This window comes from Macrotis lagotis, chromosome 1 (assembly GCF_037893015.1).
Source record: "Macrotis lagotis isolate mMagLag1 chromosome 1, bilby.v1.9.chrom.fasta, whole genome shotgun sequence".
Classification (NCBI taxonomy): domain Eukaryota; kingdom Metazoa; phylum Chordata; class Mammalia; order Peramelemorphia; family Peramelidae; genus Macrotis; species Macrotis lagotis.
The window spans coordinates 684,222,475-684,244,403 of record NC_133658.1 but is presented as its reverse complement, the minus strand read 5'-3'; the positions used below and the strand labels follow the sequence as shown (position 1 = coordinate 684,244,403).

Genomic DNA, 21,929 nt, shown 5'->3' with positions numbered 1-21,929 from the left:
ACCAGAAAAAGCTACTTCTTTGTTGGTTGAATTGGCTCCTGAAAGGAGAGAGAGTTTAGTGACTAAATAGTGGGACTGAGTTTCAATCTTTTGCTTAGATTTGATGTGACCAATGACAAGTTAATTATTCTATGTCCTTTTGCTTATCTTTAAAAAATTTTTGTTTGGTTCATTATTTTGATCTTAAGTCAAGTACTTAGTGACTTAAGCAAAAATGAAACTAGTTTAAGATAGCATATAACAAAACCTTCACAAATTCAATTTCCTTGTAAAACATTTAAGTTAGAATTTATGTAACTGAAACCTTAATTCTGTGCTGTGATTACTATGATATTGAAGTCAAGGTATGTAGAATTGAATTATTTTACCAATGCAGGGGGATCAGAGTACTATTGCTATATAGTGTGAGTGTAGTTCCAGTTAGTTATCACCTTATGATGACGTTTCCCCTTTGACCTAAAATTATTATTCTTGTTTCTGCAGTCAGTTTGGCAATTCTGATTATAAATACTTTAAGGCACAGCCCTTTTTAAAGGGCATGATTTATTTTTGTTTAAATATTATTTTATTGCTAGCTTACTGTCACTGATGCTTATCTCTCCCCTTCCCTTCTCCTAGGTTTGGGATGGAAATGGGAACAATAATGATCTAACTTACTTGACATCTAGGAAAGGAAGGGTTAGGACCAGCCCAGAAGTAGGAGATCTCCCAATCTAAAACACCCCTCCTGGCCCACTATTCTTCTGTATATGTTGTTTTCTCTGATTAGAATATAAACAACTTGAGGGTAGAAATTAACGTTCTTTTGTTATATTCCCAGTGCTCATGATGTTCAATAAAAAAAAAATCGCTGGAAAATGATTTTTCATTTATTCATCCTTTCATTCCTACACTGACATAGATTTCCATAATGGAATGAAATGAAGTTTCATAATCTCCTTCTTCCCTGATCCCTCTAGTCTCCAAACAAATATACAGTGCTTTATGAGTGTTTTTCTTAAGTTCTTAAGAACTCACAGAAGAATATATAGGCTTAAAATTGATTAAGCATTGGGAAATTACATTGTTTTGGAAAAACTATTCTGGTAAACATTCTAGTAATTTTCAAAATGTGAATGGCAGAGCTAAAAGGAAAATTCTTTGTTCAGACTTGTCCTGATTAATAAGGCAAACTCAGGCCTAAGAGAATTAAAAGGGATTTATTACAATGTACCAAGGTAGCAACACATTGATGGACTGATCACTGGGGATCAGTAAGGGATTCAAAGTGAAGCCGACTTTTATTGATAATTTTTATGAGATAAAGACTTAATCAGATAGGTCAATATCAGCAAAAGGGCAAGGGCCATGGTGCCTTAGTGCCTCCCAAATTGTCCATAGGAAGCTAGTAGGTAGGAGCCATGGGACAAATTTGCAGGTAATATCTCCTTGCAGCTTCCCCCAGTACTGATCAAACAATAGATTACTGAGTCACTTAACTTTCAGTAGCCATAGACTAGATCTTAACTTCTAATCTTGTCCTTTCTGTAGCTTTGGGACACAGGCTCACCCAGCTCTTCCTATATCTTCCTTACTTTTGTTTTGGGTTGTCTTTGGTCCTCATCTCTTTTTTTTTTCCCCAAGTAGGAGAATAAGAGAAAATGGGTGCTAAATTGTTCACAGAGATTCAAATTAAATTACTTGAATTCAAGAACTAATCCCATTCTTTTTGCTTTAATTCAATCAAGTACTGTATATAAGGCCCTGTGCAAGACAAGAAAGAGGAAAAATAGTAGTCCCTGCTATCAGAGACTTTACAACTTTTACATAAACATTTACATTGGGTCATTTCCTGACAAGTGAAGGGCTAAAAAAATATTAAACTTCTCTGTGTTAAAAGGCTTTAGACTAAAAAAGAAAAAGAAAAATGCTGTAGACTCTCTTTTCTTTTGCTGCATATTTTATCAGTTTTACCTGTCAGTTTATGGGCCAACTGATCTACTTTCCTTTGGCATCTCTCTCTTAACAACCTTCTTTGATCCTTCCCACTGTTAGTAGTAACTCTCCAACTACCTCACCCCACCAAGTTACCTTGTATGTGTATTTTGTCTCTCCCTAAATATATGCTTGTTTATCTATCCTGTTAAAATCTAACATCTTTGAGGGCAGGGATGATTCCCATTTGTCTCTGTATCCTGGCACCTAGAACAATGCCCAAACCTAGTAGGCACTTATTAAATGATTGCTGATTTATTATGTGCCATGGTTTTTTATCTTGTTTGTGTATTCCCCCCCCCCCCCCAGGTTTTGGAAACTGAATCAGTATAGAAGTGTGTATTCTGCAGTTGATTTAAGGCAGCAAAGAAATCTTTTCTATTTGTTCATAACCTGGTGAAGGATGCATAAGAATTAAAAACTGCCTTCCTGCTTACCCACTTCTTTCACCAGTAAATACCAAAAGTAATTAGCTATGTAAAAATAGTAATTTATTTATGTGAGCCTTACTTTTTTTTTTTTTTTTTTTTAGATTTTTGCAAGGCAAATGGGGTTAAGTGGCTTGCCCAAGGCCACACAGCTAGGTAATTATTAAGTGTCTAAGACCGGATTTGAACCCAGGTACTCCTGACTCCAAGGCCGGTGCTTTATCCACTATGCCACCTAGCCGCCCCATGAGTCTTACTTTTTATGACTAATTGTCAGGTAAACCAGTAAAGGTTCTATATATTACTTAGTACACATGAGATTTTTAAGTTTTAATTTCAGCACTAAAAGTTGTTCCCATATGCTTGAGGTGAGACAGTTTACATACACATTCTCTCTCTCTTTCTCTCTCTCTCTCTCTCTCTCGCTCGCTCGCTCGCAGACACTAGAAGTTGCAGATGATCTCATGTAAGGAGTAGTGTTTGAGCTGAACTTACATGACCAAAATGAAGTGAGAATGTCTTCTGGGAAAGGAGGGACAAAAGCATGGACATAGAGATGGAATTTTGTGTATAAGAAATAGGAAGAGGCTAGTTTGACTTACCTAAAGTTTGCCAGAAAAATAATAATGTGTAATGAACCTGCAAAGATAAATTAGAACAATGTAATGAAAGACTTTAAGTGCCAGATAGAGATATTTATATTTGGTCCTAGTGATAATAAGGAACCGCTGGAGCAGGGGAGTAACATTGTCATTCTTGTGCTTTGGGAATATGACTTTTACAGATTCGTGGAGAACTAGATGAATTATGGGATTAATTAGAAAGATGTCCAGGTTACAGATGATGAGGGCCTAACCCACCAAATAGATGGAATGATAGAGATGGGTAAAAGCAGTAGGTGTTGTGGAGGTAAAATGGATAAGACTTGTTAGCTGTTTGAAGTGCATGAGAGGCAGGCATTGGGAAGCAAACCTGGATGCCTGGAAGGATCAACTTTTAACAATAACAACAACAACGAAAGTTTGTAGTAAGTAGGAACTTGTAAGGATTAAAATATAAGTGGATTAAATATAAGATATGAAGAGTTTGAGATGAGATCACTGGTGATATGGGATTCCAGAATAGGAGATCCAACCTAAACCTTTCTCCAGATGAGAAAGCTCAGGCATAGGAAAAAAAAAACAAACTTGTCCATGGTTTTCCAGTTAAACAATGAGAGAGTTTATGACAAAGTTGCCCAGGAGCCATTTCACAATGGGATATAAAAAGCTAAACTAAATTGAAGGAATTTTATCTTTTCTTCTTGGCATATGATCTGTTTGCTTAGAGAAGAACCATAAAAAACATTTGTTCTGATTTGTAGGAAATGAATTATAACTAAATTAAGAAAACACATTCAATGACTATATTTATCATGGCATTCAGAATCTTCCTTTGCCATTGTATATGTTGTAGTTGCCTCTCATCTGCATGCTTAACTTGCATTTTTCATTGCTCTATAGGCCTTCGTGCAATGTTTAACATACATGTTTGCCTCCTCACAAAAGACTGTAAACTCTTTAAATACAGGGACAATATATGTGTGGTATTAGATGATCAATATGTGTAAATGGATAACTTGATTACCAAGAAATAATTATGAAGTTCAGAGATTGGGTATTTTCCTTGTTCTTCATTCATTTTTTCTCCCTTGCTGACCTTTAAAATAAAAATGTTTTTTAAAGTGGGGTTAGGGAAAAGGATTAGTAAGATCAAAATAGTCTGTTCAGCTTTACTGTTTTTATGAGTTTGTTATTTATAGGAATGGAGAGTAGATTGAAATTAATGACTAAAAATAAGATCTTAAAGTTTACCAATAGATTTCCAGTAATCATGCTAGATTAGAAGTTGTAGAAGAGACACAGATTTGCATTTGAGAAAGCAAGTTTCCGCACTGGGAGTTCCTTATATTAATGAAATAACATCAAGCTATAAGTATATAAATAAAATGGTGTAAAGTTCATTTTTTAAATGCATATGAATAATTTACTCTTGCAGTGGTTTGGCAGCTGGAGAAGACAATGGACAGAGAGGTTATTTGCTGACTTATGTCATTGCCTATCTTCGGGTAAGTCACCTTTCATTGATCTATTGCCTGTTTCAAAATCCACTTTTCTTCAACTCCCCCAAGCACTCACTATAGCTTATGTAGTAATGCAACTGAGATAGCAAATTATATCTTTTTGTCCTTAACTTTTTATGAAAGTTATTATTTATTGTGCTTTTCATTTTCCTCTATTTTTCATATTGGTTATTGTTATACCGGACTTCAGTTTTAAACAGACCATTATTTAACAGATTATTTTATTAAACCTAGATAATCTAATCCTTTAATTTATTTAAAAAAATATTAACTATTGTCTTTAAATTATGCATTAAAATATACACTAGCATATTTAAAGTTAAAAATTGAAATCATTTGTGATTAATTTAGGAATGTTGACTAAAAAGTTTGTAAATGATAATGTTTCATGGAAGGCATAATTTTAAGGGACTATCTGAATGGTTAATGAGGGTGTCTTCCTTAATGCTGCACTATTAGTGTATTAAACTTTGTTCTTAAGAATCAGTTGTTTCACATGTTTCATACTGTTTAAGCCAATAAAAATTGATTACTCTTGATGAATATAATAATATTTTGTCATAAAATTACCCTGATTCATAATACTGAGAGATTCATCATTCTGAACTAAAGAATGCAATTAGTGTTCTTCTCTTTCAGATTGCTGCTTTAATAACAGTTCTCTAGTTGATTACCCTTTTAGTCATTGCATATAAATAAAGACACCTCACCTATTTGGTTTATTTTAGATTACATGCTTTTTTTCTTTTTGGGTCTTGCCATTTGTATGGTAATTGCTGTGAATTATTCACGGTGACTTAATATCTATGGCTTTATATTGATTTCTTTTGAACTTGTGGTCAAGATATTGTCCCTGATCCTGTTTCTTTGTGTGGCAGTCATTTTTTTTTCTAATCCGTCTTTTCTGTCTTTTTCTTGTCAGTATTCAAAGTATTTGTTTTTCAGTGTGATGCCTTAGAATTTTTTTGAATGATGGAGAGAGGTAGTATTACTTTCTTGTTGTTTTGAGGCTGAACATTCAGAAAATATAACCCTTCTTATCAAGTAATTATTATTTCTTGCCTACCATTCCCTTTCTTTTGATTAATGTTTTTTCTAAGAATGATAGGCTGCATATACATGAGACACTATTAAAAGTTATTTAACCTAAAAGTTAATCTTTTCCTATGGAACTTTGTATTATGAAATTGTGCCTTCAATTTTTTCTAATTTTCTATATCCTTTGTTATGGATTTCTTTTTCTTCAATGTCTCATTAACCCTATTAACTTGAAGACTGCAGACTTCTGTAACTTGTTTGTATTAATACTTGACTGTATATTTTATCTTTCATGCTTTATTTTGCAGTGATTCTTATATGTAACTTTAAAGAATTAAAAAAAATTAATTTATAAACATTCCAACTTGTCCCTTTTCTTTCAAAAATTTTTGAGGGAATTACTATTTTCTTTAACTGAATCAGGAGACTCATATTATTGTAATTACTTTTATATAATCACTCACCCTAAGAACTAAGTAATAATTGACAGTTTATTTGAAGCATGTAGATTTTATTAAAATATTGGCATTGAGGAAGAAAAAAGGTCAAATTGTTCTTCACTTTACAACATAGAAATTCAAAATCTGTGGAAGGTGTATAATGGTGTTACATTAAAAAAATTAGGTCAATTTCTTAAGTAAAGTTAAATCATAGCCTCTCCATCGACTTTCCTTTTTTCTATCTTCTCTTCACAGTTTAAACTTTGTGTGCTCTTTAAGCTTTAATTAAATTGACTTAAAAAAGGTTTTTAAAGCAAATTTTATATTTTCATATAGTGATGGGCTCAAAGTGCCAGAAACACAAACCTTTAGAACAATATAATAGGTCTGAGACATGTTATCAGTAGTCTTAAGTTTCAAATGACCTCATCCTTTTTGTCTAGTGTATGATATGTTAAAAGAATACAGCCAATATTCTGACTAGGAGTGTGCCTGAGACTACTCTGTGATTTTTCCAGAGTCATAAAACTTGTGAGTTTCCCAGTGCTATGATGACATAGATAGTAACAAGTAGTCTACAATTAGAACTAGGCCTTTAGCATACATTACAGATGATTAATGTTCTCCTTTTTTTTTTTTAAACTGTGCTATATTAACAGGACCTGGGCTTGGAATTCTATATATTAGGAGAATCCTTTGAGACTTCTGCTCCTTGGGATAGGTAAAATATTAAAATGCCTTAAAAGTAAATTGTACATTTAAATACTTTTGTAACGGTTTTGTCAGAATTGTTGAGAATTATATGATATGCCTTAACCATGAGTCTTCAAGATTTTCGTTTCCTAATTAAGAAAATTAGTTTTAAAATATTTTCTGCAGTTGTAGGGAGATATTGAAGAATGAAGATTCTAAAGTGAGAAAATTTTAATTCTTTCATAGACATCAAGATTTTGGAAGTAAATTAATGGTTAGTCAGAACTTGTAGAAAATTTTGCCTTCAGATACAATTTTTGCACATACATAATCTTTTGTTTCTTAGCAATTTTTCTTTTCTTTTTTTTTTCATTACAAGGCAATGGGATTAAGTGACTTGCCCAAGGTCACACACAGCTACGTAATTATTATATATCTGAGGTCATATTTGAACTCAGGTCCTCCTGACTCCAGGACTGATGCTCTATCCACTGGGCAACCTAACTGCCCCTCATAGCAATTTTTCAGAAGCAATATTAACTTCAAAATAAGATCTTTCAAATAATTTATTTAATTTCAATAATTTAGGTTCCCTGGAAGATAGATTATGAAGAAGTGAGATGGCTCAGTGGATAGAGCACTCCTTATTAATAGTGTCTTTAATTTTTTAAAACTTAAGAAAATAATAGCTAAAATGAGATGATTGGATTAGTTGTGGATTATGGCTGTTTGCAATCTAATCAAAGAATCTTAGAGTTGAAAGAAACTTAGTGTCCAATTCATACCTTACCAGAAATCCCTTCTATGACACAGAAGACAAATTTTCTTGAGAATCTTCAAAGACTTCATATAGCTCTAATATTTAAGGAATTTTCCTTATACCAAACCTAAACTTTCCTCTTTACCCTCCTTCCTTCTATTTTTGTCCTCTAGAGATTTTTTCAGTCTGATTCCTTGGAAAAGATACAATTCCTTATTACCTCATTTTTAAAACACAGTTTTACATACATACACTTTCTTTTATTCTCACATCAACTCTCAGAAAGGTACTACAAGCACAAAAACATTAAAGAAAACCTTATCAGGACTTTGTTGTGTTCAAGAATACACTTGTAAGGCCCTGCTGGACTTTGTAGTTCAATGGAAAGTATCTTAGGTATGGAGCCTTTGCCCCTGACTCTGGGTAGGGAAGCACATCATATCCTTTTGGGCCTTCACTTCTCAATCCATACAACATTAAAAAAACCTGAGTTCCTTTCAATATTCAGTTCACATTCGCCTTTTTAGCTGAGAGGTAATACTTTAATTTCTTTTTTCTTCTATTTTCAGAAAAATCTTTTCCCTTTGTTTCCCTATGATGTCCACAGCTAGGAAGGAGAGATTTTCTTCTTTGCTTTGTCACTTTTCTGTATTTTTACCTTATACATGATGATGACATTCTTTCAAGACCATTGTTTTGGTCCTTCCCTAGAGGCAGTGGAGTGGAAAAGAACACTACTGGTTTTGGACCTAGGTTTACTTTTTTATATTGACTTTGTTACCTCATTAATCAATTAACATTTGATAAGCATCCATGGTGAACCAAGAACCATAATAAACTCAGGGGATACAAAAAAAAAGATAAAAAACAAACCCTGGTCAAATGGGGGAGACAATACATCAAAAAAAAAAAGCTGAAAAGAAGTAAGAGGGGCATGTTGAGGGTCTAGAGGAGTGTAGACTGTTGAGCAATGAAAAGATGGTTGATGAGGACATCCTTCTTTCTTAAATGGGGGGGATCTGAGAGGAGCTTAACCTGCTCTCCCCAGTCCTTCTGCCATGGGGGATGTGATCTTGCAGGAGGATAAAGTTTCTGGGCAGTACAATGGATTCTAGAATAGCCTAGCTAGAGGGGAAATTTAGAGTAGACTGCTCTCAATTTCTCCATCTATAAGATGAGGATAATACTACTTATTCTGCTTAGCTCACAGATTTGATGCAAGGAAAGTACAGTGTAAATCTGTATCAACATGAAATGGTTATCATCATCATCATCATCATCATCATTATCATCATCATTATTATTAATTTGTTATTGTTGTTAGTTGATCCATGAAGCTGGGTACTGCCCTTAATCCTGTTTTCTCCTTTTTTATCTCCTTTTGGAATCTCATAGGCTTCTATATTATTGTTGTGTCATTTCAGTTATGTCCAACTCTTGGTGATATCATTTCAGTTTTTCTTGACAAAGCTACTGAAGTGGTTTGCTAGTTCCTTCTCTAGCTTATTTTACAGATGAAGAACTGAGGGAAACAGAGTTAAGTGACTTGTCCAAGGTCACACACAATTAGTAAGTATCTGAGACTGGATTTGAACTCAGGATGAGTGTTCCTGACTCCAGGGCTGGTATTTAGCCACTGCACTACCTAGCTGTCTCTTAAGATCATATGTAGTCCAGTCGTTTTGTTATGAGTAAGTTTTTTGGTTTTGGGTTTTTTTTAGGTTTTTTTTGCAAGGCAAAATGGGGTTAAGTGGCTTGCCCAAGGCCACACAGCTAGGTAATTATTAAGTGTCTGAGACAAGCTTTGAACCCAGGTACTCCTGACACCAGGGCCGATGAGTAAGTTTTGGGAAATGAATTTTCTTACTCATTAGTTGCCCATTGAAACCTAGTCTTCCCAATTCCTAGGTTAGTATTCTGCCCTACATACCCTTGAAGGAAATGGCAGTATAGTATGTTTCAAATCAGAGCACCTCTGTTAAAATCTGAGATCTGCTAGTTACATGACTTTGAACAAATGCTTCATCTCTCTGTCCTCTGTTCCCCATCTGTAAAATGAAAGACTAAATTATATGAATTCAATTCAATCTAAATGTATCTTTTTTTTTTCTTTTCACTTTAGAATCTTTACAAAATTCTTGTGGCTTTAAACCACATACTTGTCTTATTAGGGTATTTTCAATCCAGTATCTGAGTCATGTTATAGGGGTGTAGAAGTGGAAGGAAGCAGGTTATAGATAGTCTAGGCCATCTGTAGGGAAGTGGGAAGTAAGATTTTTACTTGCAAGTAAAACAAAGCATGTAGCTTCCTTATGTATACATACATTATAACTTTGAGCAAGATATTCAACATTAACCTGAAAGCTTGATTTACCCTTTAAATGAATATTTTTCTCTGTATTGAACAATAGGTGTCCAATCTTGATGCTGAATGATGCTGAACTATTAGAATTTAAAAATCACTATAATTATTAGTAAGATTATTTTTAAGTAAAAGAAAATTCCTTAGATTTTTTTTGTAAGCTAGAAGAAATGAATATGAACATATGACTTTTACATAACTCATTGACTGTGTGATCATGGCCAAACCATTTAAATTCTGAGCCTTGGTTTCTTTAATTGTAAAGTGAGGATAATAATATCTGTAGTGCTTACCTTAAAGGGTTGTCCTGAAGAGCATATCATATAATGTACAAAAACAGTTGTCAGAATTTAAAATGATTAAATGAATATTGGTCATTATTCTTTTTATAGACAAAGAGGCTAGATTTCTGCTACTTTTGAAGTAATTAATATAGAGCTCCTTTTTTAAAAGTTTTTTTTTTTCTGGATTGTCCTTACCTCAAAATGGGAGATTGGATTAAAACCCAAACACCACAATGCAATTTCTACCATAGGGCTTTAAGATTTTTTCTGAAATTAAAAGTTTTGACTTATTTTTGCCCATGGGATTTGTTATAGTGCTTTACTTCTACATATGTTTTAGGAAGGTTATTTTGTTATCTGTGTGCAGAATTAAGAGACTCAAAGTGTATAGACAAATTAGAAAGGCTTTTGTGGTAATTAAACATCTAAGTGGAGAAAATGAGACAGATGTGAGAGATGTTGTTGAAATAGAATTGAGCAAGACTTGGCAACTAATAGGAGTGAGAATGAAGATCCAAGGATGACTCGGTTGCAAATGCAGGTGTCTAATGGTGAGCTCAATATAGATAAGCAAAATTAGAAGGGGGAAGATTTGGGGAGGGCAAAGCAGAAGAATTCATTTGGAATATGATGTTTGAGGTGCCAATGAGGCACTGAGGGAAAGTTTTCTAATAGGCAATTAGCAATGCAAGATAGAAATTCAGGGGAGAGTTAAGGGTATAAATTTGGAAGTTTGAAAGCTGGGTAATAAGGTTAAGAAGAGTGAGATGAGAGAAAATGGAGGCACCGATTTTAGATGGCCATTTTGAAAAGTTTAGCTACAAAGGGCAGAAGTGATACAGGATGATAGCTGGAGAAGGATCAAGTGTGAGGCATGATTTCAAGACTGGGTAGAAACAGGTCTGTCTGTATGCAGTAGGAAAATGAGCCATTGGAGAGGGAGATAATAAATATAAAGGAAAGAGAGACAATGAGAGAGGACAATCTGTTTGAAACAGATGATAGGGAATGATTCCTTTGCAAGGTTCAGTCTTGTTAAGGAGTAAGACCACTTCATCATGTGAGTCCAGTGCAACGGAAAGCTCCTGAGTGATGAGGAAGAAGGAAAAAGAGAAATCTCATATTGAATGTAAAATATGAGGCAAGGTTCTCAGGTGAAGGGGGCCGGGGGTGGGGTACAGTTAGGGATGGTTGAAAAGGTTTGTAGGAGCTACTGTGGAGGATGGGCCAGTGAATTAATAAGGGAGTTATAGAAAAATTAGCTACCAGAAGTGACGGCCTAGTTGAAGTTGTGTAACATAAATTTAGAGTGGACACAATCAGAACAGTAAATAATTTTTTCTACCATTGTTCAGTAGCACTTATGTAAGAATAAGGTCAGTGAATGATAGGAGCAATCCAAGACTAAGGATACAGTTGGCAGGATATAATTACTAATATGATAAAGAGTCTAGTAATTTCAAGAGAGGAAGACATTGTATAGTTGAATTGGTTCATCAAGAAGTCAAGATGAGAATGGCTTGCGGATATGAACTTAAAAGAATTAGGGAAGTTGAAGGGTTTTCTGTCATGATGCAGATGAATAGTAGGGTTTTGTAAAGAAAGGGAAAGGGGTGTGGGTGATAGCAAGATAAGAGTATCCAGACAGAATAAAGAATTCATGAGAGGAAGACTTAATTTTAAGAATTACATTTTATTATGGAAATGTTGGGTTGTTTTTAAAATGATGTTCTTGCAAGTTTCTCAAGTTAGGAAAGCTAGCATAGGAATGAGAAAGATATATATATATATATCAGAGTATTTCTAAGTGAGATTCCCAAGCATTCAAAAAACCCTCAGCCTAATTATCCACATTAAAAAAAGGTAAACAAGTGAAGAGTGACTGTTGTTCAGACTTCGACATGCAATTTGAGTACAATTCATATAGCTGGTCTATCAGTGTACAAGTTTTGAACAGCTACTAAGAATACATAGTGAATTAGGCCTGGAATTCAGTAAAAGGTGGGGAGTGAACTAGACTGACTTTTAGAAACTGCAGTACTTTTAATGACTCTAAGCTTCTCATGGAAACAAAGGTCCACATTTTTAACATAATTATTTTTCTAGTGGTATCACATGATTGTTTTGAAGAATTATAACTGCATGTAACTCAAGGACAATGAGAAGGTGGAATTGAGTAGACTGTAACCTGTTACCAGTTAGTCAGAAAGCCTAGACCCCTTAATAATTAGCTCAGTGAAAAATTGAACAGGTGAAAGTATAATAGGAAATTAGGTAGAAAAAGGAAGTGAGGGGTGGCTGGGTGGTTCAGTGGATAGAGCACCAGCCTTGGAGTCAGGAGTACCTGAGTTCAAATCCTGCCTTAGACACTTAATAATTACCTAGCTGTGTGGCCTTGGGCAAGCCACTTAACCCCATTGCCTTGAAAAAAATATATAAAAAAAAGAAAAGTAAAAGGAAGTGGGCTAGTCAAATAGTAAGAATAAGGAATAATCGGTGGACATCTTTTGTTATCTTTCTGTTTCTTCAAAATGTCAAAAGATTTGCCCTTTTCCTCAGAAGCAGATTTATTGGGGTACCTGGACAAGAGAATGATGACTTGAAATCTGTACCATTGAAGGAGTTAGTCACTTTGATTCATTCTGATCCATCCAAGTATAATATAAAATAATGTGCTTGATAAAATTATGAAAAAAATACTTTTTCTTTCCTTGATGATTAAGAATGTATTTCAGAAACTTGCAGTATCTTAGGATTATTGTGGTACAGAGTTCTGCTAAAGAGACTTCCAGTTGAAAGATTTTCCAGCTTAATCAGCCTTTATGTGAATTTATGCAGTTAATTAGAAAACTTAATATTTTCTGTAATTTTCTTTTCAGGGTTATAGATCTCTGTAGAAATGTAAAGGAAAGAATAGCAAAAGAGTGCAAAGAGAAAGGTGTCCAATTTGCTCCTCTTTCTACATGCAGGTAAGTTTTTCTTATTCTTTGATCCTTTTTTCTATCCAGTCAATTCAATATTATTTTTGCTAATGGAAGGGAAGCATAATTTGCCCCTTTGCATAGAGCCCCCAGCACCACTTTGTCTGGCATGCTTTCCTACCTTGGCTACCGCTCATTCAGTTCAGGGTCAGGATGTCTCATTGTTGCTTTGGCTCTAAACTTCCTGGATAGCAGAATGGAGCTGTAGCCCAGTTTAGTAATGCATTGTAGCAAGAAATCTTGTCATTGAGGTCAGGGCCATGGGTTTTGTTTTTTTTTTTTCTTACTGATAGAACAATTTTATACCACAGATACTGGAAGTTGACCATACAACCAACAGTATTTTCTTTCTTTGAAGACATCCACCTGATAATCATTTAATCATTAGCTGATTAAATGAATGGTAGCTAAGGGATGGAATATAGGAAGAATGTTTTAGACAAAAATTAATTAGTGAACTTTCCTTTTTGGTTCAACTTGTAAGTTGTAAAAGTGGCATTGAAAGGTAATCTTGTCAGTGGTAGAGAAAAACTACTATTGTACTCACTTAGTCTTCTGACATTTATTTTCTGTGTTACCCACCAGGCAACCAAGTATAACAAGATTGATTTGAGCATTTGACCTCTCTAAAAAGTCATAGCATTGATTGGCATGGAGAGTGAATGGAAAGCAGGTCAGACTTTGAGAAAAGGATCTTATGATAAAATGGTAGTACTTTAACACTTAAAAACCCATTGAAACACCCTGCATGTGTAACTTCCTAGTGTATTTCATTTAATTATTCTTTTTTATTCATTTGAGGTGAAAAGGCCACATACATAGCAAAATGATCTTCAAGCTATTGTTCAGCTTCATATCTTCAGTCCAGTGCTAATAAATCATTAAAACATTGATTCTCAATGATTTTTTCCTAGTGGTGAGTACTAGATATACAAGGAAAAATACCATTTCTAAGGGCTTCCTAGGTTTTTTTGGTTTTGTTTTGTGGTACACAATTGGCATGTATTTGCAATGTGGTATTTTATATTTGTTATTCTCAAAGTAATTGTTTGTGACTAATGAAAATTTATGCAGTTATTTTATGGTTAAATATATATCCATACACAATATGTATGGATTTCAGTACATTATATGATTATTAAGAGAGTAATATGTGAAGTGAGAGGATGGAGAACTGGCTTCTAAGACAGGGAAAGCCTGGGTTCCAGTCCTATCTCCTTTGTGCATTGTCCATGTGATTCTGGGCAGGTTATTTGACCAAAGTGCCATAGACAGCTCTATAAGGCTTTTGGGCATAGTATCAGTGGCAGATGCTTCCTCACAAGGAGTTCTCTATACCATTGAAATCACAGATGTAGACAGAAAGTGAAGAGAGGGACCAAATCGATATAGAGATTTGAATGTAAGAACCTGGGCATTTGGCCTTTATTCTTTATGCAGCTGGGTGCCATATAAAGGGTTAGAGCAGGGAAATAATATTAAAAACTATGTTTGAGGAAAATTGACCTGGTGAAAATGGCCTGGATAGATGAGGACAGACAAAAATGCAAGGCCACCAGGAAGAAGTCTGTTGCAGTCAAGCAAGAATATAGTAATGATTATCTGGACTGATTTGTTGGCAGTGGTAATGAGAGAGGAGATAGGAAAGATTTGAAGGGAGAATTCATAGTATTTTGTTCCTATAAAGGAAAGGGAAGAGGCATAGATGACCCATGAATTATGTGAGTCCAAGTCACTGGGACAATAATATTATAAGTTGAAATATAAGACTTGAGAGAGGGGCAAAATGAACTCATTTAATTATTTGTTGAACTTCTGCTCTCATTTGTTGTCTAAAAAATGATCTCAGTGACTTCTGAAGGATAATTTCTTGAGAGATTATTTTCTCTAATTTTCATTTAAATGCAAAATAATCATTATTTTTCCCCTTTTTGCAATTTCACTTTTGAAAATAGCAATTGAGGCTCTAACAAGATTGTCATGAGAATATACTGGCATTAGAGGATGATATCTTTTTGTATCTTTTGTGATTTTTTTTTAAGTGAGTATTTTATCCTTAATATGTGTTAAAAGTTCTGGGAGCTCTACTTAAATTTTACTTCCACAAGGGACTTAATTGATAAATATCCTTCAAACCCAAAGTTGTCAGCATTGCTTCATTTTGATATTGAAAATATTTTGATATTGAAAAGGTTCATCCATCATATTTAATAATTCACATTTCTTATAGCCTTATTAAAAGTTTAGAAGACTTTGACTATTGAGATTAGCAACTTTTATTTCAGGTATATTGTTGTCTACAGTTCTTTTAATTTTTTTTGTTGGTTTTTTTTTGCAAAGAGCAATTAGATTTTTATCTGGCAAGAAAATAAAACCTCCATATTCCTATACCCCTCAAAAAATTAAAATAGGAAAAACAAGGAAATTACAGCAAGTTTTAATATATTCAGAATTCTAGGAATTAAATGGTTGAGCTAATTAGGTATCTAGTTAATATAGTAAAGCAGATTTATTTAATATGAAGGAAATAACTTTATTTAAACAAATAAGTTAGAAGGTGCTTTTTGGATTTTACAATGCTTTAGTGTTCACATGCTTTCTATCTGTGGGTTTTTTTTTTGTTTGTGCTTTTACTTACTAGTGTTCCCTTTTTTAATTGTGAATGGTCTACTTTGTTGCTCTACATTGTAATATAAAAAAAGATCATTCCTTGTAATTATATACTGAAATTATATGTATTTGATGGTAAGCTTTTTTAAAACACTAAAAAAAGTAAAAACAAATTTAATATAAAAATCCCTCTCCAGAAGAAAGGCAATGTGTGATGATTAATGTTTTTATTCAGCATTTTATCAAAAGATATCTTCTGTTTTTGAATGCAAATTTCAACTCTTAAACATGGACTTCCCCCCCCCCCCCCAAAGTCCTATAGCATAGAATTCTTGGTTAGCAAATACACAAATTCAAAACTTGGAATGGAGGTCACAGATCTTTTTGAAAATAAAGACTAGGCTGTGGTGTTGGATAGTCAGGATGTCATGTGAGATTTTGGTGGCCTTTTCCAGGAGATTTGGGGTCTTTTTATTATACTTTGAAGTCCTCAGGTGTGTTATGAACTAAATCAACTGTTGAGATAATCAGGGGCAGCTAGGTGGTGCAGTGGATAAAGCACCAGCCCTGGAGTCAGGAGTACCTGGGTTCAAATCCGGTCTCAGACACTTAATATTGACCTAGCTGTGTGACCTTGGGCAAACCACTTAACCCCATTTGCCTTGGGAAAAAAATCTAAAAAAAAAATATAGAGATAATCAAAAATTCAAGATTGATTTCTTTCTTTTTAGATGTTTTCTATCATATGAACATGATCTTTGGCCACTTGCATTATCAAAAACTTGTCAAACCCCAGTGTAAAATTTCACCACCCATTTATCTCCTGAAAATTGAACCCAGTGTGTTGTATAAAGCCCAAATTCACTAGGCTTTGCAGCAGAAGCTGAGTTTTTTGGATAATGAAAGTAATCTTTTTTTTTTTTATTTCTTAATCATATGCAACTTTTATTTCTTTTAATATTTATTGGTAAATGTCAAATAGGGGACTTTACCTATCTTAATTATTCTGTATAATTTGTCAGTTTCTTCAGATTTTTAGTTCAGTAACTTCTGATAAAAGTTAGTATTCTTCCTTCCATTTTCCCTTTCCTACACCCTCAAAAGAACAGAAACCCAACTGTTTGTACTATAGCTACCATTTTTCTTATTCTTTATAAATATTTGCTTAAAAATTTATAAATTTGGTGTATTTTTTGATGAGTGAATTAACATTAGAAAAAGGCACAGCTGGCAAATTGATAGCAGCAGAAGAAATTAAGCATTGTTGAATAGCTTGTTTCTTCTGTTGCAAGGCACCTAACATTTGGCCTGAAAGACCATTAAAATTCTAGATTAGATTCTATTTGTATTATGTAGTAAAAGGGGTATTTTCCTATGTATTTGTTATTTCTGCTAAATTGAATTCCTTGCGGGAACCTTGCTAATTGGTTTGCAGATTTGAGTATGATTACCTTTGTTTTCATTTAAACTCTTCAACTAATTGCATTTGCATAGCCTGGCTGACATGTGCTTTGTAAAAGATAGGAAGATGTGAGATTTGTTAAGACAAATCTTTAATTTCTTCTGTAACAAAAAAAAGGCATTTGACAGTTTATAGCCATTTCTATCTGTACTAAATCATGATGCATTTGATATTTTCATTTAAAGTGCTCCATAGCCTATTTTAATCAATTAAGTCAAAACAGTCCTAAAGATGATTGAAAGGAATAAGTTGATTATGCCACACATAGTCTGATTTATAGTTTTAGTCATTACTAAACTTTAGAACTAATTCTAAATTTTATACCTCATTTGGAGGTTTGGGAGTTACCAATGTATCCCTTTTCGCCTGGATATGTTACTTAAGATCTGTTTCTATTCTCTTGATCAACATGCTTGGGTTCTTTCATTGCTATCTAACTGGTTTACCTTCTGACTATGCTTGCTATCTTACAAATAAATTCCAGCTTAATTTCCTTAAAATACTATTTTTCTCACATCCCTTGTTTATTTAAGAGTTTACTATGGCTCCTCCATTACCTCTTTAGTGAAGTCTAAACTGCTCAACTTGGAATGTAGACTGTTAATTGACCCTGTTTTACTTCTCCGATCTTCTTTTGTGTGAATGTGTGTTTCTCAGTTTGGAATCTCCCAGTCCATTTAGTGTGACCTTTGCTGTCTCACAGAGCAAACTCATATTCTACTTTTGTTCCTGCTCTGAGGTTCTTCTCTCCTTCTGGCATTACTTTACCTCTCTGCTAAGCCAATACAATTCAAAACTAACCTAAAGGACCATGTCAAGGCAAGTTCTCTATGAGTCTTTTACTATCAGTCCTCAGAGGTCTTTTCTGTCTTTGAAGTTTAGCTAGTGCTGTAAAACCTCACTCTTCATTTTTTAAAATCTAGGATTGTCTTCTATGTCCAATTAGATTATGGACCCCTTAAGAATAGGAGCAAAATCTAAAAGACCCATAGCTGTTACTTAATAAATATTTGTAAGCTAGGGCCATTAAACTAAATCAGACAGCATATGTTTTTCTCTTCTTAGGACCAATTAGTCCCTTTTTTTAAAATATTTGTCAGAGTTAAAAAGGAAAGATGCCTTTTCCTGTTTTTGTTTATAATCTGTGATTAAAAACTTTTTTCCTACTTTTCAGAAAGACTAGTAAAATTAAAAAAACTACTAAAATAAAGTCTAATCTTTTTCTAATTCTCCAAGAAATAAATGTACATTAAAGTGTATGAAAACTTTATACTCGAAATTATGTCAACACTTTAGGAGTCTTGCATCTCCTTTGTGATTCTTTTCCACAACCTTCTAGGTTGGAGGCTTTCAAGATCTTTTAATAATGGGTGGAGTGTGATGGAGAATATCTAAGGATGTCTGTGCTCTGTGTCACCTCTTTTTTATTTTTTTTTCTTTTTGCCTCCTCACAGTGCAAGAGGAGCAACAGTTGGGTTGGATGGCATGAACTGGGGAGGTTTCAACCAAACTTGTAGAAGGCCGAGATATGCAGCCTTTCACATTACTTTGAATCTTTTATGTTGACTCAATTTTAATACGTTGCTAGTCATGGTCCTAAATCCTGGAGATATAAGGAGCAAAAATATTCTAATGCAGGAGACTGCATATGAACCTGTATATACAAGAAAAATATAAAGCAGATGAAAAGCAATCATAGAAAGAATGTCACTGTCAGGAAACCAAGGAGTGGCTTTTAGAATAGGTAATCCTTGAGCTGAACTGAGTCATAAAGGAAGAGTGGAATTCTCAAAATTGAAAATTAGGAGAGAGTATTCCAGGAATAAAGAACATCCAATACAAAGACATTGAGATAAGCAGTGGAGTGACATATGTAAAGAATAACTAATAGTCCAAATACATTGTGGAGGTTGTAGAAGTGAGTAGAATATAAGAAGACTAGAAAGGTGGGAAGGGACAGAATTTTTGAAAAGTTTAAAATGACAAACAGAATACTTTGAATTTGGTCCTAAGGGTTATAGTGAGTCACTGGAATTTATTGAGTAAGATAGGTAATATGGTCTGACCTATGCTTAAGGAAAATCATCAGCTTGAGAATGGGTGGGTTTGAGAGACATGAATCCAGGGAGATGAGTGAGGGCCTGACGTAGACCCTGTTTGAGTTGAGAGAAAGGAATGTATACAAGAGATGATGTAGAGAAATAAATTAGAAGATCTGGCCATATATTGCATATGTGGAATGAATGACATAAGGGAGTCAAGACAAAGATGGTAAACTTGTGTGACTGGAAAAATGGTACTCTTTACAATAACAGACTTGTTTTAGGGAGGGAAAGATAATGCATTCTTTTCTGGGCATGTTGAGTTTGAGATTACTATAGGACATCCAATTTGAAGTGTTTAATGACACAATTGGTAGTATAATATTGTAGATGAGGAATGAGACTAGTGTTAAGTAGATTTTAGAATCTTCTGTATAGAAATAATAGATAATTTATGGAAGCCAGTGAATTTGTCACATTTATAGAGAAAAGGAAAGAGGGCCCAGGACAGAGCCTTGAGATGTTTTGGGGGGACTCATAGTTAGTGCCCTTGGTGTAGATGATGAGCACATAAAGAGAATAAGAAAAGTATCGCAGAAATCCAGAGAGGAAAACCTATCCAAAAAAGTTGGATTGAGAAAAGGCCATTAAACTTTTCAATTAAGAAATTGTTGATAGATGTATAGAGAATATTTTTAGTTGAATGATGAAATCCAAAGCTAGATTGCAGAGGGATTTAAGGAGCTGAAGAAAAAAAGGATATGATGAAAGCAAAACAACTCTGATTTCATATTTAGCCATTAAAATAAATAAATTCTCTTTATTTTACGTTCAGTACCAGCTTTTTATATCCTAAAATATCTCCTCCAAAAGGCACAATTTATGTTTATATACATATGTTACATATTTATATATTTTAATGTTTATAAATTATCTTTGAATAATGGTAAATAACAATAATTATACCTTGATTTAAAGCATACCCTTTCCTAAAGAACTCAAAGCACTTTATATATTCTGAGGTTTCATAAATTGGGAAGGAAAACAGCTTTGAAAGCCTTTACCCATAGGTTCAGTGTTGGTCCCCTGAGTTATGATTGGAGCAATAGTAGAGCCAGTACATTAAATTCTGCTTAATTTTTCTTTCTCTTTAGGTTTTTTCCTGTATTTCCTTTCTAGCACTTGTCATGTCTGTAGGATTCTACCTATAGAAATTTATTTCATGTCAAATTACTCTTTCATCATTTAACTATTTATCGGTGGCAAGTATTTTCTTTCTTTCCTTTCTTTGACTGGATTGCCAGTGTAGTACAGTGTAAATAAATCTTATTTTTAAAAAATGCCACTCTAATGAATATAATTGTATATATTTATTGTGTATTGTGTATATATATATTATATTGTATATATAATTTGTATATATGTATACATAACAATTTTGTGTACATATATATTTAGTTGAATGGAGGAATAAGAAATTGTACATGGTTTATTAGTTGTTGATGTCTATTACTTTTACTTTAACACATTTCTCAATTATGCACACACTGTTCAGTTTTCATATCAGTTTGATTGTTTAAAAAATCTTAACTATATACTAAATGTATATACACAGTTATAACTAATAATTTATTCCTTTTATTTCTGAATAAGAGCAGTAAAAACAACAATACCAATGATGAAATATATATAAAGACTTTGTTTTATTTTCCAGTATAGTCTTTAGCAGTATGATATTAAACAGAAAGCTAAATTTGTGTTGGCTAATATTGACTAAAACTACACTTAAAATAAGATCCTTTTCTCTCCCAGTGCTTCTTTAGTTTACCAGTTTTTGGCACTAGTACTAGGGCAGGTGAATCTAGATTCCTTTTCAGTGAAAAAGTGATAGTAAAAAAAATTCTCCAGCAGAGAAGGAAGTTGGATAGGGAATAAGAAAATGGCCTAAACCAATCTTAAAAATAATCTTGGTTTAAAAAAATCTAGTAATTTTATATGATATGATCCTTTATTTCATGTTACTAAAGTTGGTTTTTCTCTTGTCTTTTAGGGTGACACAGACATATGATGCAGGTGCATGTATCTACTTCTATTTTGCCTTTAACTACAGAGGAATTAGTGATCCTCTGACTGTCTTTGAACAAACTGAGGTAATTGCAAATAAAGAATTCATTTTCCTCAATTATTTTTAGTCTACATGTAAGTCAAATTTGTGATGCTTAATTTGATGATCTTTAGTCATAGATTATTATCTCAGTTGCCAAACCATGGAAGCACTATAAAAATTCCCTCAAACTAAATTTCTAGTGTTATGACTTGGTTGCAGAATAACGGTACAATTCTTATCTGCAGATTATAAATTCTTTAGTCTTGTTATTATTATATGTCATTTGGATGGTAAAGAACAGCACAGAGGGCTCCTCTGGAATTCCATGATATCACTTTGGTAATAGAATGTATACAGATGGTAACTGCTCTAGAAATGTACACAAATGTTAACAGCTCTAGAAGTAAGCCAGATAGTTGTAATAATTTCAATACACACTGCCTTAGTGATAATCATGAACATTTTGATTTTTATATACAATTCCTTATTTTATGAATAAGGAAAATGAGATCCAAAGAAGTTAAGGGACTTACCTGAGGTCACAAAGTTAATAACTAACATTTAGGATTCAAACTCAGGTGTTGTGACTCCAAATCTAATTCTCCTTCTAATTCTCTCTGTCATGC

The 21,929-nt window shown here is 33.6% G+C and overlaps 1 protein-coding gene across 3 annotated transcripts in view; it reads left to right on the top strand.

Annotated features, from left to right (window-relative positions):
• Positions 1–21,929, top strand: part of AGPS (alkylglycerone phosphate synthase) — a 156,582-nt gene that overhangs the window by 116,291 nt on the left and 18,362 nt on the right. For all 3 annotated transcript variants that reach the window (XM_074215634.1, XM_074215632.1, XM_074215633.1), the window contains exons 15-18: positions 4,440–4,509; positions 6,662–6,723; positions 12,981–13,070; positions 21,247–21,346. In XM_074215634.1, the coding sequence (XP_074071735.1) occupies positions 4,440–4,509; positions 6,662–6,723; positions 12,981–13,070; positions 21,247–21,346 (322 nt within the window). The remainder of the gene's footprint in view (positions 1–4,439; positions 4,510–6,661; positions 6,724–12,980; positions 13,071–21,246; positions 21,347–21,929) is intronic.